This window comes from Megascapheus bottae, chromosome 1 (genome assembly GCF_031878675.1).
Source record: "Megascapheus bottae isolate mThoBot1 chromosome 1, mThoBot2.hap1, whole genome shotgun sequence".
Lineage (NCBI taxonomy): Eukaryota > Metazoa > Chordata > Mammalia > Rodentia > Geomyidae > Megascapheus > Megascapheus bottae.
In genome coordinates, this window is record NC_143509.1 from 105725670 (window position 1) to 105737893 (window position 12224).

The 12224-nt window shown below is 41.2% G+C and overlaps 1 protein-coding gene across 3 annotated transcripts in view; it reads left to right on the top strand.

Annotated features, from left to right (window-relative positions):
- The window catches only part of Dip2a (DIP2 acetate--CoA ligase A), an 88035-nt gene that overhangs the window by 20159 nt on the left and 55652 nt on the right, over positions 1–12224 (top strand). For 2 of the 3 annotated variants that reach the window (XM_090351027.1, XM_090351038.1), the window contains exons 3-5: positions 4046–4162; positions 6616–6735; positions 8605–8835. In XM_090351027.1, coding sequence (XP_090207153.1) covers positions 4046–4162; positions 6616–6735; positions 8605–8835 — 468 coding nt within the window. The remainder of the gene's footprint in view (positions 1–4045; positions 4163–6615; positions 6736–8604; positions 8836–12224) is intronic. The other variant, XM_090351046.1, reaches the window with a different exon arrangement.

Genomic DNA, 12224 nt, shown 5'->3' on the forward strand with positions numbered 1-12224 from the left:
TCTTCTTGGGACCAGGGTTTTGGCCCAATGGTGGAGTGTTTGCCTAGCATGAACGAAGTCCTGGATTTGATTCATCAGTACCACATGCACAGAAAAAGCACCACGGAAGTGGTGCTGTGGCTCAAGTGATAGACTGCTAGCCTTGAGAAAGCCCAAGGACAGTTCCCAGGCCCTGAGTTCAAGTCCTAGGACTGGTCAAAACAAAAGAAAACTATATCTTCTTGCTGGGTGCTAGTTGGGTCATGCTTGTAATCTTAGCTACTTAGGAGGCTGGGATCTGAAGATCATGTTTTGAAGCCAGCCTGGACAGGAGAGTACATGGGACTCTTATTTCCAATTAAGCATCAAAACGCCAGAAGTGGTGCTGTGGCTCAAGTGGAAGAGTGCTAACCATGAACACAAAAGTTCAGGGAAAGAGCCCAGGCCCTGCTTTGGGGTATGGCTGAGCTAGCTTCTTAGCTAGTGAGACTGTAATTACCCACTGACCATTTTTTTTTGCTTTGTATATAGTTATTTTTAAATATTTTTATTATAATTAATAAAAGGGTTACATGATATTTGCCAGATAGAAGGTGCATTAATTCACATACATTGATACCCTTTCACATGTCTTGGTCCCCATTACCCTCCCCCCCACCGCCACCCCTCATCTTGTTTTCCCCCCTTCCCTATCCAATTTCAAATAACCAAATACAAATATATCCAATATATCAGATAACAAAGTGAGATACTGTAACAATATGATATAACCAAGGGACAGAAAAAGAGATGAGAGATAATATAGTACATTAAGGACAACAATCATTCATTATATGGCTTTTGTTTCAATATCCTGGAGGTCCTTTCAATTAGCTTCATACTATATGGCCTTATGTATCAAGGTTTTGCTCTATTGCAAATCTCTGCTAGTAGAGCCCAAGGTTTCTACTGATTATGACAAATGAGGGAAACCATTGAGCCTAAGTTCCTTTGAGTCTGGCTTACTTCCTTCACTTAATATGATTTTTCTCTAAGTCTTTCCATTTCCTAACAAATGGGGCGATGTCATTTTTTCTGACAGCAGCATAGAATTCCATTGTGTACAAATACCACATCTTGTTGATCCACTCATCAACTGAGGGACATCTAGATTGGTTCCATATCTTTGCTATGGTGAATAATGCTGCAATGAACATTGTTGTGCTAGTGGATTTAGTATGCCCTAGTTTCTGGGTGGTTGGGTAAATGCCAAGGAGTGGAATTGCTGGGTCATAGGGGAGTTCTATGGTTAGCCTTTTGAGGCACTGCCATACTGCTTTCCATAGTGGTTGAACGAGTTTGCACTCCCACCAACAGTGTAGTAGTGATCCCTCCTGGCCACATCCCCTCCAGCATCTGTTATTAGTTTTCCTGATCCTGGCCATTCTAACTGGAGTGAGGTGGAATCTTAGCGTTGTTTTGATTTGCATTTCTTTTATGACCAGAGATGTTGAGCATTTCTTCATGTGTCTATAGGCCATTTTTGTTTCTTCTTCAGAGAAGACTCTCTTTAAGTCTTTGGCCCATTTTTTAATGGGATGGTTGTTACTTTGGAGATTAGTTTTGGAGTGATTTAATTTTTTGAGCTGTTGATGTATTTTAGATATGAGGCCTTTGTCTGTTGTATGGTTGGTGAAGATCTTCTCCCACTCTGTAGGCTTCCTAATTAATTTATTAGCTATGTCCTTTGCCATACAAAAGCTCTGCAGTTTAATGCAGTCCCACTTATCCAGCCTTTCTCTGATTTGTTGTGATTCTTGGTCCTTAGTAAGAAAGTTTCAACCTGTGCCAAGGAGGCTTAGTGTATCTCCTATTCCTTCCTGTAAAGTTTTCAGTGTGTCAGCTTTTACCTCCAGGTCTTTGATCCATTTGGAGTTAATTCTAGTGCAGGGTGACAAAGAAGGATCCAACTTTAGTTTTCTGCAGGTGCTTAACCAGTTCTGCCAGCATAACTTGTTGAAGAGGCTGTCTTTCTTCCATTCTATTTTTTTGGCTCCCTTGTCAAAGATTAGGTGGCCATAGGTCTGTGGTTTAATATCTGGGTCCTCAGTTCTATTCCATTGGTCTTCAGGCCTGTTCTTGTGCCAGTACCAAGCTGTTTTGATAATTATAGCTCTGTAATAGAGTCTAAAGTTTGGTATTGAAATTCCTCCTGCGCTGTTCTTTCTGCTAAGAAGTGTTTTTGCTATATGGGGTCTTTTATCATTCCATATGAAATTTTGGATTGCCTCTTCTATTTCTTTAAAGAATGACATTGGGATGTTGATGGGTATTGCATTGAATTTGTAGATAGCCCTTGGCAAGATTGTCATTTTCATGATGTTGATTCTTCCAATCCAGGAGCATGGGAGGTTTTTCCATTTCCTTAATTCTGCTTTAATTTCCTTTTTCAGGGTTTTAAACTTTTCATCAAAAAGGTCCTTTACATTCTTAGTTAAGGTAATTCCTAGCTACTTTATTTTCTTTGAGGCTATTGCAAAAGGAGTTGCTTTCCTGATTGTTGCCTCATTCCTCTCACTGTTGGCGTAGAGGAAGGCAGTTGATTTTTGAGGGTTAATTTTATAGCCTGATACTCTTCCAAAGTTTTGAATCAGCTCAAGGAGCTTGGGGGTAGAGTCTATAGGATTCTTTAAATACAGAATCATGTCATCTGCAAAGAGGGATAGTTGTACTTCCTCTTTCCCTACTTGGATCCCCTTTATGCTTGCTTCTTGCCTTATTGCACTGGCTAGGAATTCTACTACTATGTTAAAGAGGAGTGGAGAGAGTGGGCATCCTTGTCTCGTTCCTGATTTTAGAGGGAATGGCTTTAGCTTTTTACCATTAAGTATAATACTAGCTGTGGGTTTGTCATACACAGCCTTTATTATATTGAGGAATGTTCCATGGATTCCCCACTGACCATTTTATGAGACATTTTAAAAACATAAAAGTTAGACATCTTATTTTTGTTAAATCCAGTTAAAGATTTTGTTCTGTTAGCAAATGTCAGAAGATTAGGATTAGAATGACAGAACCTGTATGTAGAGATGCCATATGTATACTTGTACCTGTTTCTTCACTTATTGTCCTGGTTTCTGAGGGTGCTGGGTCAATGGAGCCAGGAGCTGGGTAAGATATTGTGGACAGTAAGTGACATGTTCCTTGCCCATCTCAGCAGAGTCCGGATTTGACAAGTAGAGCTGTCAGTTGCCCTGACTGTCAGCTAGGTTGGCCAAGGTAGAGTCCTGGGCTTTCTTGCAGCCTGGCCTGGCATTGAAGTGAGTCCTGGGCTATCATGTAGCACGCCCTGGTGTTGCAGAGAGTCCTGGACTCACATGCAGTGCACCCTGGCATTGCTCTTGCAGCACTCCCTCACTGTTCCTTCCCTTTCTCTCCATCTGCTTGTAGCTCAGAGCCACTGTCAGAGTTTCCTGTCACTGTGGACAGGTACTAGCCACTCCAGATTCACATGTAGCCATAGTGCTTAAGCCAGCTTTTCAGAGGCTCTTGCAGAGTCTGTTGCCTGTATGACTTTTGGCTCACACATCTCACTCATATGTCTAGGGCTCCCCAAGGTCTGTGTGATGGTCACCTTTGAATAGTGAACAAGAGGGAGACAAAATGTGACAAAATGGGAGAAGGTAGAGTGGACACAAATGTTGCCCTGAGCAGTGTTTATGGCACTCATATCCTCTGCCAAAAATTCTTCTGTACTTCAAGGGACATTCCCAATGGGGTGCAGAAAAGGCTGTGTGGCCATATGTAAGAAATACATGCTGTTTGTTTGTTTTTGTCAGTCATGGGTTTGAACTCAGGGCCTAGGCTCCCACAGCACCACTTCTGACTAATTGGAGATAAGAATCTCATAGACTTTCCTGAACAGGCTGGCTTTGAACTATCATCCTCAGATCTCAGCTTCCTGAGTAGTTAGGATTAAAGGTGTGAACCACAGGTGCCCAGCTATACATGCTGTTTTTAAATGAAGTTTGTATAGTTGGAAAAACAAATTGTTTACAGGAGGAATTCCCCAAAATTTGTGTTTCAGGAGTAGACCCATGTCTGCAAGCAGAGAATAGAATCCCTGGTTCCTCTCTGTCCACAGCTGCACCCAAACCACAGAGGTCTCGGCTTACCAATTCAAGGGACGAGCGCTTCCGGTCAGGTAGGCTCACAGCCTGGGAAATCAGGTGTGGACGGGCTAGATGCCTGCATGTTGACCACTAGGCTTTTAGTTTTTCTTTGCCAGAAGTTTGCTGAAGAAGTTACTTTCACTGAGCAGTGATTTACACCATCATATTGTTGAAGAAAAAAAGCTTAACCATCACACAGTTTGTTTATTGTGTGTGTGTGTGTCCTGGGGCATAAACTCAGGTCTTAAACACTGTCCTGAGATTTTTTTTGTGCTCCAGGATAGCATTCTACCATTTGAGCCACAGCTCTACATCTGGCTTTTTGGAGGTAAGTTGGGAATGAGCATCTCATGGACTTTCCTACCTGGGCTGGCTTTGAACTACAGTCCTCATAGTTCAGTCTCCTGGTTAGCTAGGATTAGAGGTATGAGCCACCAGTTCCCTGTGCCCAGTCTGTGCTGGTTAATGTATCACTGAGCATGACTTAGGGAATGCTTGTAGAGATCTGGAGGAGTCCTCTCCCTCCAGCGGACCCTTTACTGGGATGCGCATTACCCGACATTGTCTGCTCGGTCAGGAACAATGGTGCGTCATAGAGTAGTTCTATCACTAATGGAGGTGTTTTAGAACTTCTTTTATAATTTTGGAAGTTTCCTTTAAATTAGATTTCTGTTACTGTTTGGTAGTGCTTTTATAAATATTTAAATTTCTCGTTAATACTTTACATAGATTACCATAATGTCCATTGAAAAACTGCATATTTTCAATTCTCCCTATTTAACAATATTTTCATAGTATGTGTCCTGGCTTTTTGTGGGTAGTTGGAGATAAGAGCCTCACAGACTGTCCTATGCCAGCTGGCTTGAACTGTGATCCTCAGATCTCATCTTCCTGAATAATTAGGATTACAGGCATGAGCCACCAGCACGTGGCACATTTAAGCTCTTTTGGTAGCCCTTTCTTAGTAAAGGAATAAGGAAGTGATCATTTAAGAGTACCTTAGCTGAATGTTGGGCACTGTCTCTGAAATTTTTTGCTCAAGGCTAGCACTCTAGTACTTGAGTCATAGTACCACTTCCTGATTTTTTTGTAGTTGAGTAAAGATTAGAGTTTCACATATTTTCCTGCCCTCAGTTGGCTTTGAACAGTGATCCTCAGATCTCAGCCCCCCCTGGGTAGCTAGGACTGTAAGCTCCATGCTTACAATATTCATTTTTATATATGACTATCCATTTTTTCCTGCATCATTTGTTAAGAACATGACACTTTATCCAGTGAATTTCTCTTCTGTGTTATAGAAGCAGTTGTTAATGTATGTGCACATCCATTTCTGTACTCTATTCTGTTGCATTGATCTAGTCATCTGTCTTTGAGGCACAGTCCTGACTTCTCCATATTGAAATTAGTAGTTGAGTCCTCCAACTTATTTACCTGTGTTCCTTTTATGTAATGTGTCACTTCTCTTAACACTCCTTATCACGATCACAATGATAAGACTGCTCCTTATCATTGTGCTATAATACTGACTGTGTTCCTCCAACTTTCTATGCTAAAGTCTTAACCTTGAGTTGGATGGTATTTGCAACTGAGGCCTTTGGAGGTGAGTAGGGACAGATAAGGTCACAAGAGTAGAATCTTCTGGTGAGATTTATGGCTTACATGAAGAGACATTAAGGGACTCTTCCCTCTCCTTACCCCTATTAGTTGAGGATACAGAAAGAAAACAGCTATTTATAAGCCAAAAAGCAATTCCTCACCAAGAATCTGCCATGATTTTGGATTTGTGGCCTCTAGAATATTGAAAAAAATCCTACATTTTGTTACTCAAGACCTGTCTTTGCTTGAGCAGACACACAGCCATTGATCATTGTTTTATGATGCGCATGGTGGTGTTATCTTTGTGTATTGTGTGCCCAGATTTTTGAATCTGTTGATTTATTATGTCTATCATGTTATTGAGTTGATTTTTAGTTCTGTTTTATTTATAGTTTTTTTCCTAAGATAAAAAGCTTAAATTTAGTATATAGTCATAGTTATTTCCACATCTGATGTGTGATCTCCTGGCTTGTCATATTTGTCTTTCTTGCTTGCTCTGACCAAGGTAGTGCCCTGCCACACTCATAGCCCTTTTTTGCTTTTGTCATTTTCAAGGTAAGGTCTTAGGATTTTTGTTTGTACAGGCTTGGGCTAGCCTGGACTGCAATGTTTATACCTATAGCTTCCTTGTAATTGGACTACAGTTGCATGCCATCACTCCCATTTTGTTGGCTGAGATAGAGTTTCGCTAACTTTTGCCCAGGATGATTTGAAACTGCAATCCTCTAGGTCTTTGCCTCTCAGGTATTTTGTACTGCAGGTGTGAGCCATCATGCCCAGGCTGTTCTTTATGGTTGAATATAACTCCATTGTAATATAGGCCTCAACCATTGCTAGACATTCATAACCTTTGTCTGATAAAAAGCATTCTCTTGCTTTTCCTGTGTAGATGTCCACACTGAAGCCGTGCAAGCAGCTTTGGCCAAGTATAAGGAGAGAAAGATGCCGATGCCTTCCAAAAGACGGTCTGTCCTTGTGCATTCATCTGTGGAAACCTACACCCCTCCAGGTATTGAAAAAATAGTGTTAAAAGTGGTTATTTATGAGTATTTCATGGGCCTAAAGGTATACTACTTAGTCTCACTGAGTTGAATACCCATTTGGTCTGTAATTTAGAGATAAAAATATTTATACATACACACATCCCTTACCTGAAAGTTACATAGTCATTGTCGTCTTCTCCTTCTTCTTCTCCTTCCCCTCCTCCTCCTCCTCTTCTTCTTTCAGATGTGGGACTTGGACTCTGGGCCTGGCGTTGTCCCTGAGCTTTTCACCTCAAGGCTACCACTCTACCCCTGAAACCACAGCACAATTTCTGATTTTGTGGTGGTTAATTGAAGATAAGAGTCTCATGGACTTTGTGCCTGGGCTGGCTTTGAACCATGATCCTCAGATCTCAGCCTCCTAAGAGGCTAGGATTAAAGGTGTGAGCCACTATGCCCAGCCACACAGTATTATCCTTTTTTAATAGATACTTCTTTAGGAATTTTTGTCTAGTTTTTTCCCTAAAATGCTATTTACATCTTCTCAGATTTTTTTTTAAATTTATTAATTTTTAATTTTTGCCTGTCTTGGAGCTGAAACTCAGGGCCTAAGCACTGTCCTTGGGCTTTTTCTCAAGGCTAGAGCTCTACCACTTGAGCTACAGCACCACTTCTGGCTTTTTTCCTTGTATTTGGAACAGAGGAACTGAACTTAGGTCTTTGTGCATGCTAGGCAAGCACTCTACCACTAGGCCAAACTCCCGGCCCCCACATCTCATTTTTGTTGTTGTTGTTGTCGTTGTTGTTGTTGTTGCCAGTCCTGGGCTTGAGCTCAGGGCCTGAGCCCTGTTCTTGGGTTTTCTCAGGCTCAAGCTATATCACTTGAGCCTCAGCAACATTTCCGGCTTTTTTTTCTATGTATGTAGTATCGAGGAATCTAACCTGGGTCTTTGTGCATGTTAGACAAGCACTCTCAGCTTTTAACCTCTTATTTAGTATATTGTTACCAGGATTTATGTGAGATGATATAAGACTATTTGGAGAGTTTCAGGTATATTTTGTTGTTGTTCAGAAATGAAAATTATAGATGGGTATCTTTTCAACTCCCTGTGAGGCGGGATTGAAATGTTGGTATCTAGGGTCTTCACATCCATGAACTTTCCCAGCTGCCTAAGTGACAAAAAGGATGACACTTATTTTTGGGTTGATACACTTGGAATTATTATTACACAGTAAAACAAAAAAATCAAATCAAATGTTTTGAATTTGCAAGATGATTTAGTGGTTTTTGTAATGCTTCTTTGCTTAAAAAGGAAGTCTTTAAAAAATCTTAGAAATAGCTGTAAAATTATTATTTCTCTGACAAGAACTATAGATACTATCTAACAATAAAGAATTTTGTAATATACTAAAGCCAATATGCTAAAACCCAGACATGATAACTGGATAGAAACTTAACTAGTTTTATTGGCCTCTGTCTTAAGGAAGGAATTCTTTCTGGAGCGAATTTTCCTGATGTTCACAGGAGGACAGACAAGGACAGGGCTACAACTCCCATGGCCCACCACAGGGCTCACACCCAGACCAGTCCACACGATTCAAGATGGTGGCTAGATCTGGCCCTGCAGGACGTCATGTGTGACTGTGGTGTGTGACTGTGTCCCAGTCCGGACTTCCTTTGGCTAGAGACTATATTCACATATTTTGTAGAGTCCTGTGGCGAAGACCTCTGTGGGGAAGCTGTAGCTGTTCCTGACTGAGGGTAACCACTGAGATATCACTTGCTTGTGTGGGGGCAGGGCCATGCTATAGGCCTGGAGGCCCTGGCAAATAGAACTCCATTCCTCTCCTGACCCATCCCTACATCATGCCTGTCATCATTATTTTAACCACAGACACGTCATCTGCCTCAGAAGATGAGGGCTCTTTACGGCGACCCGGGCGACTCACCTCCACTCCGCTCCAGAGCCATCCCAGCGTCGAGCCCTGGCTCGACCGGGTCATTCAGGGCTCGTCCACCTCATCCTCTGCATCCTCCACCTCATCTCACCCGGGAGGGAGACCCGCTGCTGTGCCCAGCGCCACCACCACTGCACTTGCAGGCCTCTCAGCCCACGCTCATCTAGGTCAGTAACAAGTTATGTGGCCCCTGCCAGCTGGAACAAAGAGCTTTGCCAAATGACTACAGCCACACAGTCAAGGGTCAAATGGGCTTGCCTGCCTGAGACACCAGCTGGCTTGGTGTTTTTAATAATGATAGTTGACAGAAATGAAGTAATATTTGGTCATTTGCATCCAGACTAAGTCCTTAATAATCCATTGAGCAACAGTGTGTACTGCTTGCCAGATTTTTGTCCACCCAGATCTTCCTCATTCTTATCTGGAAAAGGCCCTTTGGAGGACAGAAACCATTCTGTGCTTCTGTTGGTCTGGCACCTAGGATTTGTGGTGTGTGGCTGCCAGCAGCATGTTGTACTCATGGTATCCTGTCATCCTTTCCTGCTCTCCAAGGGAAGGAACCCAATAGCTGCTGGTGGCTGTGACAGGTATCCTGGGCCTGCTCCTCTTTTTGTGTACATGGCCACAAGGCCGTCTTTTGTCCTACCCTGGGTGGTGTCCTGAAGCAGGGGCTGGAGTTGCAGCTATGACCTTGTCTTTCTTCCTCCAGTTACCTTTCAACCTGGAAACAAGGTTCAAATCACAGCAAGTGATAAAGATACAGAGATCATTATCAAATTTGTAGCCCTTTACATTATACTAATCTCAGAAAAAAAGAAACAAAGACATTTTCATCATTTGAAATCGTGATTGTAAACAGAAGTAGATGTATGGCATGTGAAACCCACATAATTTTTGCCCTAGTGACTTAGACTATAGCCTCTATTGTTGAAGACTTGTCTTAACCCTTCTTTTTCCAAGATAAAGAAGGAAGAGAAAAGGCTATATGTTTGTATCTTGCCGGAGATATCATGTGTGCTTAGTGTGGAAGCTAGGCCTGATACTTACACTTCTCTTGAAGTCTCTTCATTTTCTATCCTGTTCTGCTGGAACAAATGTGGTGAACACTCATTACACAGTAACAGACTGGCAGTAAAATTCCTGTGGGCCTCCCCAGGTCATTCTGGGCTCCTGTGTTGACTTGCTCTCATGTAAAATCTTGGAGTTTCAGCTAGATTGAGGTAATGGGGTGTTTCTGGTGGTCTGGAGCTTCTGTTTCAGCATCTAGTGTGGGTCATGTCAGTACTTCTGTTTGGCTTTTGTTTTTATCCATATACGTTGTGTACATATTTCTGGTGACCATGTGTTTTTCTACTATTATGTAAGTCAAATACAAGCCTGATGGTTCCTAACTCCATACTCACACTCTACCCACACATTCCCACTCTTTTGGAAAACAGCTGCTTCAGTGGTTTTCTATCTTTTTCTTGGGGTCCTGTGTATAACTGAGAATTACGGCCTACCTTTCCTCAAGAGAGTTGTCTTACATGCTGTTTGTTTTCTGTTCCTATTCATCTTGACATTTAACTTAATAGAAATACATAGTTAGCATCCATGTGAATGAAATCCATGAATGAAATCCATGTGAATGTTCCTTTAGCTTGTTTCTTCTTTCTAGAGCTCTTTCCTAAGGAAATGAGAGTGATAGAACATTTGCATTTATTAGCACTGCCAAGCTGTCTACACATTATATCTTGGGTAACATGAAAAGTTAGCCTCAGCTCAGAACATTTGAATTTTTTCATTAAAACTTTAATACAGTGGGAAGGAACATTGCAAACTCATTTCAGTGAGGCCCAAACCAGACAAGGATATAACTAGAAAAGAGAATTATGGACCAATCTCTTTGATGGACATAGATACAAAAATTTTCAATCAAATGCTTGCAAATTGAATTCAGTTATACTTAAAAATTCAACATATATTGATTTAATTCTGGAGGTACAAGGATAGATCAACATATACAAGTCAATAAATTTAATATAGAACATAATTAAGGATAGAAACCACATGATCAATTCAGTAAGTGCAGAGAATGCCTTTGACAGAATTCAACATCATTGCAAGGAAAAAAGCTCTGAATTCAGAGCCAGGAGCTGGTGGTTATGCCTGTAATCCTACTGCTCAGAAGGCTGAGATCTGAGGATCGCAATTGTAGGCCAGCCCCGGCAGAAAAGTCTCTAAGACTCTTACCTTCAATTAACTACCTCTCCTCCCCCAAAAATGTCAGATGTAGAACTGAGACTTCGATGGTAGAGTACTAGCCTTGGGCATAAAAGCTCAGCAATAGCTCCCAGGGCCAGTTCAGGTCCCACAACTGGCACATATACACAAAAGCAGAACTCTGAACAAATTAGGAACAGAAGAAATGTACCTAACCATAGTAACAGCTATATGTGATACAACATTTGCCAACATCTTACTAAGCAGGGAAAAACTAAATAATTCCCTCTAAAGTTAAGAATGAGACAAAGGTATCTACTTTTTCTATTCTTACTTTAGTTCTAGAATTCCTAGCCAGAGCCATAAGACAAGAGAATGGAATAAAAAGGATTCAAATAGGGAAGCACCTTTGTTTACAATACTCCAATGATCTCTGGTAATATAATGTAACCCTTCTATTAATTACAATAAAAATATATGAAAAAAACAATAGTCCAATGATACGATCAGCCAAAGTACCCAACATTGATGAATGGATGAAAAAATCTGGCACATACCATAAATTTATTATTCAGTCATAATGAAATATGAAATCATATTATTTGCAGGAAAATAGATGGAACTTAGAGATCATTATGCTGAGCAGGGTAAGCTCAGCTCAAAGGGTCAAATAGTTCTTGTTTTCTTACATTTGTGGACTCTAGATCTGAAAGACATACACAGTCGTCAGTGTGTGTGTGTGTGTGTGTGTGTTCATAGTACATCATAACTATGCAACTGGTTGAGGATAGGGAGATAGGAAAGAAAACTGAGGTGGCTCAATAATATCAATGCATTGTATATATGTGTGAAGATTCCACAAGATAGCCCATTGAAAGCTGTTAAACAAGAGGGGGCTAAGAAAGATGGGAACAGAGAAAAAGAGTAATAGAGGGGGTTATTCTGATTGAAATATAATGTAAAACCAGGTGCCCATGGCTCATGCCTATAATTTTTAGCTACTTAGTAGGCTGAGATTTGAGGATTGTGGTTTGAAGCCAGCCTGAGCAGGAAAGTCTGTTAGACTCTTATCTCCAGTTAACCACAAAAAGCCAGACAAATACTAGCCTTGAGCACAAAAATCACCAAGTGCCCAGGACCAGAGTTCAAGCCTCAGGACCAGCAAAAGAAAAAAGAAAAAAATATAAGCATGCATGAAATACTGTGATGAATCCTTTTGGTACAGTTAATGTAAACAAACAAAGAAGCTGAGTACCGGCTGCTCAGGACTATAACCCTTGCTATTCAGGAGGCAGAGATCAGAGGATCAAGGTTCAAAGCCACCCTGGGCAGAAAGCAAGGCTTGGCGGCATGG